The sequence below is a fragment of the Theropithecus gelada genome, chromosome 8, assembly GCF_003255815.1.
Source record: "Theropithecus gelada isolate Dixy chromosome 8, Tgel_1.0, whole genome shotgun sequence".
NCBI lineage: Eukaryota > Metazoa > Chordata > Mammalia > Primates > Cercopithecidae > Theropithecus > Theropithecus gelada.
Genome location: NC_037676.1, coordinates 58442856 through 58458524, shown reverse-complemented (window position 1 = coordinate 58458524; position 15669 = coordinate 58442856). Strand labels below are relative to the sequence as shown.

Genomic DNA, 15669 nt, shown 5'->3' with positions numbered 1-15669 from the left:
GCAGGACTGCAGGAATATTCACCAGTCTGAGTTTTCTGTTGCAGTGGTGGTCCTTTGGTTTTGTTTTCCAGAGAGGGAGACAAATGCAATCTATTAAAGTTATGAAAGACATTCTTCAAAAGTAGGAATTATATACAGAAGCTGTCAAGGGTTTGGAATTCTGTTCTACGAGATGACATATATGTATAAATGAAGTGAAAGAAACAGGGAGATGAGATGACACTCTGGTTGCCCAGGGTGTGTACCATAAACTCAAAACACCCCATGCCAGTCCACAACTCCCAAGTCTTTAAGGAGTCCATGTATGTGTCAGGAAACTCCAGTACAAGAAAATGACAACACCAGCCCACTTATCCAGGGGGGAGAAGCCCACTTTGCAGATGATCAAGGCTTTTTGCCTTATTCTTCCTTTAGACTTTATGACAAAGGGCATGTTGTCATCTCTCACCAATGTCATCTCTCACTGTTATCAGAGGATAGCAGTGGATGGGATGAGGATGCGATGAAGTTGACAGGATACACAGAATCAAACATTTTGAAAGACTTCTTAGAGTTCATGAGAAGGTTTAGTAGAGAATCAGTTATCCAATCAATGGTATTTGTTAATTTGTAATTTTCTTCTACAGTATAAACATCCTCATTCACTTTTACATCTTCTACAGAAGCATTTTTGTGTGTGTGTTTGTACCACTCAGTAAGTATGAAATGGTGAAATGAATAGTAATTTGAATAATAGTCAGAGTCAGGAGCTGCAAAGGAAATGAAGGACACTGAGCGAGTGGAGTTCACCACAGGAGAAACTGGGGAGTGGGGGCAACATAGAACCCCATTCAGTAGGCAGGTCACTTAAACTTTGTGAGTTTCCATCTTGCACCTACAAAGCAGGACAAATACTGACTTCATGGGGTTGTAGTGCATCTTAAAGGTGAGCATGTTTCTGACAACATCTTATAAACTGCAAAGGGCTGTGCAAATATGAAGTACCCCACTGGTCTCTGCTTCTGCATTTTCATGCAGGATGTGACAGATAAAACCTATGTGTACAATGTGGGATAAAATGATAGACACCAACATATAACCATGTACAGAGCCACCTAGAGCCGTACTTAGCGCTACAGCACAGGGAAGGTGGAAAGCGAGGAAGCTGCAGGTGAGGTTGAAGAGGTGCTTCAGGAGCAGGACTAGGAGAGGCAGAATTAGCACACAGATTTCAGTGGAAGTGAGAAAAGACTGGAGCAGTTCTTGAAGGAAATGAAGCACAGCTTTGGAAGGAAGAGAAAGGAAAGGACTTCTAGTTATGGTCAGTGGGACAATCTAGCCGACAGTCAGGTTTTCCTATATATGTTGTGCTCTAAATGTTGATGGATGCTATTAAGTTTCTTCTCAATGATTTGGTATATAGGTCCAATTCCTTTTATAATCTCCCCACCTCCCCCCAATAAAATGTTTTTGTATGCCTTGCTTATTGGAGACTCCAGATATATATTAAGGAACTAGGATCATGGTAGGATGTGAAGGAGAAGAAAATTATCAAGAGAGGACATTCTGGACCAAGTCGTATAATGAAACTAAAAGTAAAGGAGTGAAATAAAAGAACACACAATTTGATTTTTTGTAACTTTTCATAGGAGAGGTGGAGTTTTTTAAATTGTCATTTTGGATTTTTGGGGGGTGGGTGGGAGAGAGGTTTAAGAGGTGGCTGAGTAAGAAGGTTGTAGTAGTTGATATTATGGCTTTACCAGAGTCAACCAAGAATTAGCTGAGGCTTTTACTTATTACAAATGCATCCAGTATCTATGTAGATGCATTTCAAATATTAATAATGTCTACTTGCACAACACATGGGAAGCTTCTTTGGGTTTCACAACATCCTACGGATTATTTTTTAAATATATATTTCACAGAAGGAAAGGTGCTGAAGATGAAGCAATCTACTCAAGACCATCCAGGTGATAAGAGGCAAGGCCAGAACCCACACCCAGGTATTTGGACTCTGAATGCAACGTTCTTTCCACACCCTGCTGTGTTTTACTTGTGTGTGTGCAGCAGGATTTGTGGTTGAGATTCTAGCATGAGGATCTTCATGTGTATGGTAGATGATCATTTATTCTCAGGACCTACTGCAATCCACAGCCCCCATCCTGCACTCAGTGAACCATACTCTTCTTCTTGCTAGTGCCTCACGAGTCTCTATCATTTCCTCTCTTCCTGCTTAAACTTCCTCATATTATAACTGGCCCTGTTTCCCTCAACCCACCAATACTGAAGTACAAGGCTTTGCAATGAAACTGATTTTCCTTTAGTTTCTTACCAGGACTGGTGGGAGGAATCTGAGTCTATCTCAAGCCTATTCATTTGTGGTGACTAAACAATGACAAAAGAAGCACAAAAATAGAGTGTACAGTCACCTAAAGTTTTTGTAGGTGAAGTTTTTAAAATGTAATTTAAGAATTTTCCTGGAAAAAAAGCATGTGTTCTGAAACAGACTTTGCATTTCGTTGCACAATAGCACCATCCAGTTGTCAGAGGAAAAGCCCAGCCGCTCTGAAACCGCGGGCTCTGAACAGGGCAGGAGGCCTGGCTTCAGACCTCACCAACACCATACTTGACACTTGCAGGACTGTCACGTGCTAATGGACACAAGCAATGACAGACACCACTCATAATATGGAAGATTATCAGTGAAAATTGTTCTTGTGTTTATAACTGAAAAGCAAAACAAATCTGTCTCTTTGAGTCTCCTTTTTGGAATAAAGCAACTGATGCTTAAACTACATTTTATTTTTTTTATGTTTCCTTTGCAAAATAAAAACTGAAGGTGAAAAAATTAGAGTGCATTAGATGACTTGATTTGCCTAATTTTACCACGTTCAGTAACATACCCAGCTATCCAGAGTACACAAAGTGAATATCACAGTAGAGATGAGGGGGAATTAAGAGGAGGTGGGAAGAATTCTGACCAGGCATACGAGGAAGGCCTTAGAGAGATTACACATGAGCTGAGCCTGAACAGACTGGTGAAATTTTAACTAGAGCAGTCAAGAGATGGCCATTCAAGTTCAGAAAATAGGATACATTGGGAATGGTGAGTGTGCATGGAAGGAATGGACAGGTTGAGCATCCCAAATTTGAAAATCTGAAATCTAAAATGTGCTGAAATCCCAAATTTGACGCTCATAGAAAATGCTTATTAGAGCATGCCAATTTCGGATTTTCAGATTTGGGATGCTCAACTAAGTATAATGCAAATATTCCAAAATTTAAAAAATAAAAATCAGAATAAAAAGCTTTTCCAGTCCTAAGTATTTCAGATAAGGGATGCTCAGCCTATAGTTAGATATTTTTATGTGTCTCTCTCTCTAACTAAAATCTAAGGTCATTGAGGACATGGGCTGGGTCTTATGTGTCCAAAACCAAATCCCTTTTCAGCTTCCTCGAGCTGCTCCCCTCATAAATGTGCCAGCTCTCAGAGGATTTTGTAAACCAAGGGAAGAAATATGAACATGTGCCTGAGGTGGTGAGCAGGTCTTGGGAATTTTTTCCCAAGGAGAGGAATTATTTCATTTGTGTTTTAGAAAGATTTGCCTGGCCATAGTATAGAGAAGGAATGGTGGTGGGAGGTCGGGGTAAGATTCAATGGGAGAAAAGTTAAGACAGCTGCAGTGTGATTCAGAGTCACTGTAATAAACTGCCTGCCTCAATGCCTCTAGATTTTTCTAAACACAAATTAGATTTGATCCTCTCCATTTCAAAATCCTTCATAGCTTTCTCTTGCATACAGAATGAGGTCTAAAATACCAAGCACAGCATTCAAGGCCCTTCATAATCTACACCCATTTTACCTTTCTAGACTTTTTCTCTTGCTACCTCCCTTCACATACCCTGGCTCCCATAAGAACTTCTCCAACATGCTATGTTTATTGCCCCCTTTGTGTTTATTGAGGTTCCCCTCTTAAAAGTTTGCTCTTATTCCTATTACGGTGTTCGTTTCATTTTCCCTTACAGCAGAATGGAATTCTTTGAGGGCCAGGATGGTGTTATTCATCCATGCTCCTCCACAATGTTAGCCTAGCATTTTGCACATTATAGACACCTGGCAAATATCTGTTGAACAGAATTGAACGGTAACAGCAGAACTGGTACGTGGATTCACTGAGTATTTATTGAGCTCCAGAAATCATAAATTAAAAAATGGATCCACTTAATTACATTGAAATGTAAAACACTGTACAGAAATATCTTTACAAGCAAAAAATAAAGTTAAAAGACAAACTAGGGAAAACACATAGAAGACATATGACAAAAAGGTAATTTCTTTGATAGACCAAAGGTCCCCAAATCATTCACACCAACATGTTTTAAATGGGCAAGGGAAAACCAATAACCTGCAGTTCCATTTTTCACTGATTAGACTGGTAAGGATGAAAGAGTTTTCAAGTATCCAATGGGACTGAGGGTGTCAGGAAAGAAACACTCACAGGCTTTGTTTATGAGCGTATAAATTGGTGTGGTCCTTCTTGAAGGGCAATTGATTTGCAGTATCTACACATTTTTAAATGCAGAAAGCTTTAACCTAGAAATTCCACTCTTAGAAATTTTACAGATAAAAACATGCACAGACAAAGATCCCAGAACAAAGATGTTGCAACCTTGTTTGTAGCATACTCATCAACAGGAGATTGCTTCAATAATGGTATGCCATAAAACAGAAACTGAAGCCACTGAAAGAAATAAAGTAAATCTATAATCACATATAGAAAATTATTCCAACCTTAATATCACTTAATATCAAGTGAAAAAAGCAAGGTATCCTATATCTCATGTACTATGATGTTCTTATTATGTAATAGGTAAACTTTTAAATGCAGGGAAAATCTTGAAAATTCTTGACACTGGCTGCTTCTGGGACAGATTTATTGTACTGAAAATCCGAAATTGGCATGCTCTAATAAGCATTTTCTATGAGCATCAAATTTGGGATTTCAGCACATTTTAGATTTCAGATTTTCAAATTTGGGATGCTCAACCTGTCCATTCCTTCCATGCACACTCACCATTCCCAATGTATCCTATTTTCTGAACTTGAATGGCCATCTCTTGACTGCTCCAGTTAAAATTTCACCAGTCTGTTCAGGCTCAGCTCATGTGTAATCTCTCTAAGGCCTTCCTCGCATGCCTGGTCAGAATTCTTCTCACCTCCTCTTAATTCCCCCTCATCTCTACTGTGATATTCACTTTGTGTACTCTGGATAGCTGGGTATGTTACTGAACGTGGTAAAATTAGGCAAATCAAATCACCTAATGCACTCTAATTTTTTCACCTTCAGTTTTTATTTTGCAAAGAAAAAATAAAAAATAAAATGTAGTTTAAGCAGTAAAATGCCTTCTCCACATTTTGTTAGTTGATAATTGATATCAAAAGCTTGCCCGACGCCAAAATTTCTCATGGCGCCCACTGACACAATTTATCAAATTAATTAGCTTCACCTCTCCCAAAGCAGAATCTTGGAAAGGGAAATAAATACAATAGAGGCAAATTTAACAGTGGTGATAAGAAAAACTCCTGAGACTGCCACTAAAAAGTGGTGCCATGAGATCTTGAACAACCAGGTTATAAGAAGAGTATACTGAAGTTTTCAGGGTAGGTGTAAAGAGGCAAACTAGGAATTAGGGAATTACCAAAGACAAATTTTAAACTGAACAGTTTTGCCTGGACGGAGTCATTACATATATGTTAAGGATTTACTGATTAAAAATCCCCAATTAGTTTGTCATTGAAAGCACTTTATAAAAAACACACTTACAGAAACCAATCATCAAAGAGCTGTGCCATTACTACAAAGCTACAATAATCAAGACAGTGTGGTGCTGGCATAAGGACAGACCTATACAGATCAATGGAATAGAATTTCAGGCCAGAAATAAACTCTCACATGTACAGTCAACAAATTTGCAACAACGGTGCCAAGACAATTCAACAAAGAATAGTTCTTTGTCAATAAATGGTGCCGGGAACACTGAATAGCCATATGCAAAAGAATGAAGCCTAACTCCCATCTCATAATGTACAAAAATTAACTCGAAATATACAAAGACCTAAATGTAAGAGCTAAAACCATAACACTCTACGAAAAAAGGTGGAAATCTTTGTTACCTTGGATTAGGCAATGCTTTCTTACATATGATACCAAAAGCAACGAAAGAAAAAAATAAATTGGAGTTCATCAAAATCAAACACTTTTGTGCTTCAAAGTACACCATAAAGTGAAAATACAACCCACGGAATGGGAGAAAAAAATTGCAAACCATATATCTGATAAGGAATTTTTATCTGTTATATATAAAGAATTCTTAAAACTCAGTAATTAAGACAACCCAATTTAAAAATTTAAAAATGGGCAAAGGATCCAAATAAACATTTCTCCAAATAAGAGATACAAACTGCCAATATACACATTAAAATTTGGTTGACATCATTAGCCATCAAGGAAATGCAAATCAAAGCCATAAGGAGATATCAGTTCACACCCACTACGATGGCTGTAATCCAAAGCAGATAACAAGTGTTAATGAGGAAGTTGAGAAATTTGGAACTCTCATACACTGTTGATGGGATTGTAAAACAGTGCAGCGACTTTGAAAAACTGTTTGTGCCTCAAAAGGTTAAACAGTTACCACCTGACCCAGCAATTCAACTCCTAGGTATGTATCTTAAGGAGAAATTAATGTCCACATAAAAACTTGTACAAAATGTTCAAAAAACAGCATGACTCATAATAGGCAAGAAGTGGAAATCCAAATGCCCATCAGCTGATTCATGGATAAATAAAATGTGGTATAGCCATATAATGGAATGCTAAAGTACTGATACATGTAACAACATAAACGAACCTTGAAAACATGAGGTTGTCAAAGAGGCCAGTCATAAAAGACCACATATTATATGATTCCATTTATATAAATGTCCATAAATAGGCAATAAGATAAACAGAAAGTAGATTACCAGTTGCCTAAGTGTTGGAGGTTGGCTTTAGGAGAAAATGGGAGCCAGGCAGGCAGATACAACTCCAGCTACTCAGGAGGCTGAGAGAGGAGGAGGGCTTGAGGCCAGGAGCTGAAGGCTGCAGTGAGCTATGATGATGCCAATGCACTGAAGCCTGGGCAACAGAGTGAGACCTTGTCTCTAAAAAACAAAATGAGCCGTGCGCAGTGGCTCACGCCTATAATCCCAGCACTTTGGAAGGCTGAGGAAGGTGGATTACCTGAGGTCAGCAGTTCAAGACAGCCTGGCCAACATGGTGAAACCCCATCACTACTAAAAACACAAAAATTAGCCGGGCGTGGTGGCTCATGCCTGTAATCCCAGGTACTTGGGAGTCTGAGGCACGTGAATCACTTAAGCCTGGCAGGCAGAGGTTCCAGTGAGCCAAGATCACACCACTGCACTCCAGCCTGGGCAACAGAGCGGCACTCATCTCAAAAAAAAAAAAAAAGTTTCTTCCCCAATCTCCAGAACTATAGCTCCCTACAGAGTGCCACTGGTGACCAACTGGTTCTTCTTCTTCATTTTTGAGACAGTCTCACTGTTGCCCAGTGGGCTGGAGTGCAGTGGCACGATTGTGGCTCACTGCAAGCTCTGCCTCCCAGGTTCACACCATTCTCCTGCCTCAGCCTCCGGAGTAGCTGTGACTACAGGCACCCGCCACCAAGCCCAGCTAATTTTTTGTATTTTTAGTAGAGACGGGGTTTCACCACGTTAGCCAGGATGGTCTTGATCTTCTGACCTCGTGATCCACCTGCCTCAGCCTCCCAAAGTGCTGGGATTACAGGCGTGAGCCACCACGCCGAGCCGCCAACTGCAGTTCTTGAACCTACATCAACCTCAACCCAGAGGCCCAGCGGGCAGGAGGGCCTGGTGGGAAGGCGGGTATCCATGTCTTTACCTGAAGTGCTCAGCAATAAGGCAAAGGTACTGAAAAGACTCAACAAGAGTGGCATCAGGACAACTAGTTACAGGATGAATGTTGATATTGGTATGTAAATTCAAAGAAGTGACATTAAAATTCCAAGCCCTTTAACAAGTGTGCTTAAAAAAGTACTAAAATACTTCTTACACAGGTATGCATTCATTCTTTTCTGGTCCTGTTTTAATCCATCATTTTTATACCAGTCCATACAAATGAAAAGAATTTTGGAAATAATTCATTTTTTATTCAAATATAACTACATTTAACAATCAAGGTCATGTGGCTTAGAAACCCGAGCTTGGTTTTAGACTCAGACAGATGGTTCATTGTCAGCAGCCATTAAAACAATGTTCTTGAATTAGACCAGATGAAGAGAAGGGACAAAAGCATGTTTTCAAGTACATATTAAATTTCATTCAATAATAGTATGTCTTCATACAACTACCGTGAATTAAACAAATGATTCTAAAAGGCAGTGGGCATAAGGAGGGTTGCTTCACAATCTACCCCAGTCACCACACTGAATAAGTATTGTGTTTATATCATAATAAAGTGAGGTTCTAGTCTCATCACAGTGTTGAGTTCACCTGATGAACCCCGATCCCTTTCCCTACCCAACTCATCCTGCAAATAGAAATTCTACTTCTAAAGGAATCCATTTGTCTTTCTTCCCATTACTGTGGTTCAAAAACTGATACTACAGCTACCCAATATTTAAGGATTTTAATCACAGAATCCTGTAACTAAGCCTTTCTTTAAAGAAAGACAACCAGTTCTTTTTTATGCCATTTATTTAGAAAAACCCCTTTGTCCCTAGTGAATGTACTAACCTTATTTAAACAAAGATAAGTGAGGGAAGTAAGAACTGATTTGAGGAATGAGCCTGGGATCTGAGGCCCACCACACATTCCTTACCTTCAACTTACCTTTCCAGTCTTCTCCCACCACTGCTCCACCCACCTGAGATTTTAGGTGGAACAGGCTACAGGATACTCTCTGAATGTGGTTCCAGCTTCCCTTGCCTCACACTCTTGCTCATAACATTTCCTTTACTTGGAAACATTGCCTTCATCTCAGCCCCACTCAGTCTTTACTTGTTCACATCATACTCTTCTTTCAAAACTCAGTGGAAAAGTTCGATTTCTCATGTAGCCTTACCTAACTCCATGCCTCGAGAAAATCATGCAAACTCATGCCACAGCACAGCCAGCAGCAACATACCATCGGCATGGCACTGACAGCAAGCAAAAAGGACACGGGGTGACTTCACTGTCTCCACTTGAAGAACTTAAGATCTGTCTGGGTGAGGGGTGTACAGTCTTAAATATTACAGCGATCATTTATTAGAAATATTCATCTGCTTCTAAGTTATATAAATACTTTTAATGCAAACATTCAATAAGGCATCTTTCCCATTGCTCTCAAGATTTCATCTCTTTCTGCTGCCGTAGGCATACATGGCTTCACTCCGGTCCGTCTTCTCTGTATCATGATAGAATGCTGTGTACAGGCATTAAAATAAAAAAGAAGAAACCAAAATCAGTCATGTATTAAATGCTAATCATTTGCCAGTAATTTGCTATTGCTTCCTCAAACAGGAAATTCTAAAAACCAAGTTTAAAAAAAAAACCCAAAACCTAATTATAGGACTCCAGATAAACGTTTTTAAATTATTAACAATTAAATAGAAGTAGTCATTCCCACAGGAATACATTAACAGCAATTGGGATGGGAATATACAAAGTACAAAAGTATATACAGTCCATCAAGAAGAGCTACTGAATAATCGTGAAATAAAACCAACAGTGCGTTTAGCAAAGGGAAAGGAAATAGCTGGATCCAGTGGTTCAAGGAAACAGAAATTATATACAAATGTTTTCAGAAAAATGGAGCATTTTAACTACCATGGATGGCAGTGAGAAAGAAAAAGGCAGAAATGGAAGTCTAACATGATGTGTTATGACAAGGGAAGTGAAACATTCTGTTCATCTCCAGGAAAACTAAATTTATAACAAAGACATTGTTTTAGGGCTGCAGATACTTAAATGCCTAGGAAGACCCACCTATATTAAAACTGCATTCTTATAGCTTAGAGGATGAGGAGGCAGCTAACGAGAGCTCTCAAGGATCTTTCAGGGCTAAAGCAGCAGAGGATAAAGTTGAAAAGTTAAGTTTCCCTACAGCCATCAGTGGGAAAGGATTGTCGGTACTGACTAATTTTAGGCTTCAGTTTCAAGCCTAGGAGATGGGTTTTAACACAAAGTTAACCAATCTAGGCTTACCCAGAATTTCCGGCAGTTTTTATACTTCAAGAAGTAAGTGGAACACCTTTCCTTGTCATAGTTATTTTCATCCAGACATCTGGTGGAAGCATCAGATTCCTTACAGACATAAGAGAGGCATCATTTAAAAGGTAGAATAGGATCTAAAAGCAAACAGACAAAAAAATAAACAAGCTGCTTCCCTAGAAGCAAATAACGTGAAATAGTTCATTTGTGTTCATTTTGACGGGTAGACTCTAATAAAAACTGGACAATCTCGCCAACTATCCCAGTATGCACTCTGCTTAGGCTAACACCTTCCTTTTTATAATCTGGGCCTGTTTTCTGAATATGTGATCACAGGAATTTGAGCCAAATAACTGTGATTAATTAATCCAGTAACCATTTTAGTAAGAAACTGAGGCAAGGTGCAATGTGTTAAATGACTACTGCACAGCTAGAATCAGAATCCATCTCCTGACTCACAGTACATCTCTCCTGCTTTTCCAGATTTTCATTTTGGCTTGAATGTTTGATCATAACGTTGGTTTCAAGATTCCAAGTAAATCACTAATAACTGGTCTACATCAAGACAACCTAAATTAACACCATTTATCCCAATGCATTTTTGGCTACCATTTACTCCATTATACGAATACACTATTATATAAGCAATTTTAATAGATATTACTTCAAAACCAAAGTCAACAACACAGGCTATAAATTCAAAGGAAAGTAGGTGCCACATGGGGATTAAATTTAAGCTGTGTGAACTGGAAGTACATTGAATAACTTAAAAGTGAAAGGTATGATTCTGTGAAGTCATCTAAAGCAGGGGTCCCCAAACCCCGGGCCACAAAGTGGTACTGGTCTGTGGTCTGTTAGGAATCCCGCCAGACAGCAGGAGATGAGCAGTGGGCGAGTGAGCCTTACCACCTGAGCTCCCCTTCCTGTCACGTCAGTGGGAGCATTAGATTCTCACAGGAGCATGAACTCTATTGTGAACTGCACGTCTGTGAGGGATCTAGGTTGCAAGCTCCTTATGAGAATCTAACGCCTGTTGATGCCCACCCCCTTCCCGGTCTGTGGAAAAAATTGTCTTCCACAAAACCAGTCCTTGGTGCCCAAAAGGTTGGGGACCACAGATCTAAAGGAAAGCTTTAGCTATATGGGTAGATAGTTTGCAACACATATCTAAGAAACATGTTCTACCTAAACAGAAAAAAGCTGAATTTCTATGCCAAATATTTAATGAATGTATATATTTGGAAAATGCATATCACTAAAGAGTATAATTTTCATGGGACCAGTATGATAACTACATTATTCAAAGGCAGCAAAACCACAAGTAAGTATTGCAAATCATACCAAATAAATGCCAATAAAAGCCTACTCTTAAGACATTTTGTTTATGAGATACCTTTGTGAAAACCTTTAAGCTTTAAATAGGCTAATTCTATTATCAGCCCATTACTCTCAGCCAGGTTGTCAAGGACATGATGCTATTATTACTAGTGAAACAATAAATGTCAGTGACAGTTTAAAAATATCATACCTTCCAGTTTTCCATGTTTGGACTAAACATTCTCAGTGTTACATTTTCCTGTGTAGTTTTACAGTGACAACCAAATGCTTGCATATTATACAAATAAGGAAAACTAAAGAAAACATGAATGTTACAGAAATTATAAACATCTAAAAATGCTCTAGTTAAATAGGATATGCTGGCCAGCAATATTTTTTGTAGAGAAATAACTTTATTCAACAACTGCAGAAAACAAAGGCCCACAAAACTAAAAGCAGCCTGTTTTTCCAACTTAACACTCATGAAAATTAAAGCAAACCATCCTACCGACAAGCAAGGATTTATGTCAGGATCTCTCAGCCTCCCTGTTACCACGGGCATCCTGACAGTCTTCTTACTGAGGGTAGACACAAAAAAATAATTATGCAGATGACAGAAAATAAATCAATACATCTCAACAGCCCTAAAAGTACCTGAAATTTTGATTTTGGCATAATGATCACCTAGTGAGGAACTTCGTGTATTCTCTGTATTTTGTGAATAAAAACTTGAACGTGGCCGGGTGCGGTGGCTCATGCCTGTAATCCCAGCACTTTGGGAGGCTGAGGCGGGTGGATCACGAGGTCAGGAGATCGAGACCATCCTGGCTAACACGGTGAAACCCCGTCTCTACTAAACATACAAAAAATGAGCCAGGCATGGTGGTGGGCGCCTGTAGTCCCAGCTACTCGGGAGGCTGAGGCAGGAGAATGGTGTGAACCCAGGAGGGAGAGCTTGCAGTGAGCCGCAATCGCGCCACTGCACTCCAGCCTGGGTGAGAGCGAGACTCCATCTCAAAAAAAAAAAAAAAAAAAAAAACTTGAACGTGTTTTTCCTTTGTATGGCCATGCCTCAACACAAAGGCCATATATTGGACTGAAATGCATCTATGGCCTGGGTGTGGTGTCTCCTGCCTGTAATTCCTGCACTTTGGGAGGCTAGGGCTGGAGGGCTGCTTAAGCTCAGCAGTTCGAGATCAACCTAGGCGACACAGAGAAACCCCATTTCTACCAAAAATACAAAATTAGCCTGGTGGTGTGCCATGTGCCTGTGGTCCCAGCTACTTGGAAGGCTAAGGTGGAAGGATCACTATAGCCCACGAAGTCAAAGCTGCAGTCAACTGTGATTGCATCAGGGCACTCCAGCCTGGGTGACAGAGAGAGACTGTCTCAAAAAAACAAAAAAGAAAGATAGTTCAATTATAATTCAGTTGTGGTTTACTCTTATTCTTAAGCAACCAAATGCACTAATAAAACCTAAGAATACAGTATGCATTCCAACAATTACTCCCTTATTTTACAGCAATTAGCATACAAAATAAGAATGGAATTCAGCACAGTCCAACTTTAGCACAAACATTCATCAACTGAAGTACTAGAGTGCCTATTTTATGGCCAATAGTAGGGTAACCAACACACCAAAAAGCCAAGTTATTGCTTAGTTGACATTATGAAAAGTTATACTGTTTAAAAAACAAAAGAGTAGAAATTTTACTTCCAGTGGCATCTTCTTTTTAACTGATTACTTCCCTGGGTTGCAGGAAGTCAGGGAATGCTACTGTGCTTCTGTAATCTTCCAATTCAATTCCTAAAGAAACAGCTTTGCAAAAGTTGGGGAGGCCGAGTCGGGCGGATCACAAGATCAGGAGTTCAAGACCAGCCTGATCAACATGGTGAAACCCTGTCTCTACTAAAAATACAAAAATTAGCTGAGCTTGGTGGCACGTGCCTGTAATCCCAGCTACTCAGGAGGCCGAGGCAGGAGAATCGCTTGAACCTGGGAAGCAGAGGTTGCAGTGAATCGAGATCGTGCCACTGCACTCCAGCCCAAGCGACAGTGGGAGACTCCGTCTTAAAAAAAAAAAAAAAAAAAAAAGACTCACCCAGCCCGGTTCTACTATGGGAAAGACCAGGATGTCCAGGCCAAAGGAGACCAGGCTTTGCAAAAAAATCAATGGAAAAGGGTTTGGTTATTCTGATGTCCATTAAGTAATCACTGAATAATAATTTTATGATTTTCATTGAACAATACAAGAAAATATCCTGCAAACAGTAACATCTTGGCAAAAAAGAAATCGATGCTGTTCAATTATATCTACAAGCTTCTTCCTCTCCTGAAGATAATTTTTATTTCACGCTTGACTTCTTCCTGAGAGATGACAGTAAATAAATTCACAGCTTTCTTTTTTACATCTATCCTATGATGTGAGAACACAGAATTCTTCTTAGCTGTTCATACACTTTAGATTTAATCATCTCAACGAGGATCAGACAACTTTGCATTAAAGTTTCGTGCCTTACGTGAAAGTATCCTACTCTATATTTTATTGTCAGTCAGAAATTCTTTAAAAATAATACCTAGGTAACATGACATATAACCAGTTCGAGTTTGGTGCATGAGTTTCTTCACATTTCATTTCCTTTTCCTTCCGGATTCTAAACACAAGGCACTCTAAATTTGGATTTCCGAAAGTCCCCTCCTTTGCATGAGTTCCTCGTGTATTAACTGGAATTGAAGAGGAAATGTCAATTTACAGTGAGAAGCGGGGCTGAAGTGCCACATCGAGTGCTTGGCTGAAGGGGCCTTATCTATTACTTTTTGAATATACTAAACAAATGTTACAAGGCTCTACTACTTGCAGAGGATAGCCAGAAAGAAAAACCAAGCAAAGATTTGAAGGAGGGGCCACAAAACCATAGCACATTCGGATAATAACTCTAAAATCCACTCCAAAGGGCAAACTGCTTAATAAGGCAGTTCTTGATTTCCCATCCAGTGGTTCACGTCCCCCCTCTCTAAGTAGCTTTGAAAGGGCAGGGGGATGGGAACGTTTCTGAACACGTTCATGACCACACGCCCCGGGGTCGGAGCCCGGGCAGGGTCCGCGGTTCTGCTAAACCCGGAAGCTGCACACGCCGTGCCGTTAACCCACTGCCAGGTGCAGAGGGTAAGAAGTCAAGGGTGGCCCGCTGGAGGTGGGCGGGCAGGGCGAGGAGAAACATGGGGCGAACCCGAGGCCTCGCCGCCTTCCGCGGTGTAGCCCGCCAGCGTCTGATCCTGGACAGTGCGCACAGGTGAACACACCTTGCTGTGCCCTGAGACCGTGCCGAGAGAGGCAAGGGGCGAGGAAAACGCAGGGAACTGGGGGTGGGGCCGGCAACTGCGCTTCAGAGGCTACAGAGAAGGAGAGTGGAAGAAGAGCTGGGGCTGCCCGGACTAGGCAGGGGTCATCTTCCTCGCCCCCGGAGCGAACAGACCGCTGTGGCAGGAGGAAGAGCAACGGGAAGAGGTTCGCGCTGCGGCGAAACCTGGCGGCAGCGCCTCCGCGCCGCAGAAGTGGATTCGGGCCCCGCTGCGGCCCAAGGGCACCCCTCTCTTCCCGCTTTTCTGCGGCCGCCGGGGAGGTAGGGCGGGGGACCACTCACCTCGGGCCTCCGCTTCGCCAGCACCCAGGCCGTCTCCAGCTCCAAACACGTCAATGGCTCACGCAGCAGGACCTTAAGTAGTGCGCATCCGAACTTGCTGCCCCCGCTCCCCGGCGGCAGCCCGCCCAATCGGCGCGCGCCGCCGCCAGACTGACAGCCGCGCGGGGCCCTGGGCCGCAGGGGCAGGCGGGCCTCGCCCCGCCCCCGCCTGGCGAAAGGAGGGCCGAGGCGGGAGGAGTGGGCGGGGCGGGGCGCGCGACCCCGCCCCCTCTCCCCCGCCCCACCGCGCCTCCCAGCCGCGGCCCGTCTCTTAACACTTCGCCTTGACGGGCGGCGCCGCGGCCCAATGGGTGGGTCGGCTCCCGCCAGCGGCGGCGCCGAGTGGACGGCTCCCAGGCGGAGCGCGCGCGGGGGGCGGGCGCAGTGGCGGGCGGGGGTTGGGGGCGGTCCGA

At 41.7% G+C, this 15669-nt stretch overlaps 1 protein-coding gene across 11 annotated transcripts; it reads right to left on the bottom strand.

Annotated features, from left to right (window-relative positions):
• Positions 1-8186: 8186 nt before the first annotated feature.
• On the bottom strand, positions 8187-15417 carry CHCHD7 (coiled-coil-helix-coiled-coil-helix domain containing 7). Of its 11 annotated transcripts, none has more exons than XM_025395053.1 (6): positions 15218-15260; positions 14150-14297; positions 12081-12150; positions 10250-10348; positions 10031-10105; positions 9357-9467 (listed from the first exon to the last, which is right to left on the bottom strand). In XM_025395053.1, the coding sequence occupies exons 2-5, from the start codon at positions 14206-14208 to the stop codon at positions 10100-10102; spliced, it is 234 nt and encodes a 77-aa protein (XP_025250838.1). In that variant the 5' UTR covers positions 14209-14297; positions 15218-15260; the 3' UTR covers positions 9357-9467; positions 10031-10099. The 11 variants fall into 11 exon arrangements, 10 of the variants coding, with proteins under 10 accessions (XP_025250835.1, XP_025250841.1, XP_025250832.1 ...); XM_025395052.1 differs by having other exon boundaries at positions 9370-9467; positions 10275-10392; XM_025395051.1 differs by having other exon boundaries at positions 9386-9467; positions 10250-10392.
• Between the last annotated feature and the right edge of the window lie 252 nt (positions 15418-15669).

Excerpts from the sequence above, each read along its gene's own strand:
- CHCHD7 (XM_025395047.1), bottom strand. The coding sequence starts at position 14,208 with ATGAAATGTGAAGAAACTCATGCACCAAACTCGAACTGGTTATATGTC. Across the intron at positions 12,151-14,149 it reads TTATATGTCATGTTACCTAG|TAAGAAGACTGTCAGGATGC; the intron begins GTATTATTTTTA and ends GTCTACCCTCAG. Across the intron at positions 9,468-10,249 it reads AAAACTGCCGGAAATTCTGG|CATTCTATCATGATACAGAG; the intron begins GTAAGCCTAGAT and ends GCCTGTACACAG.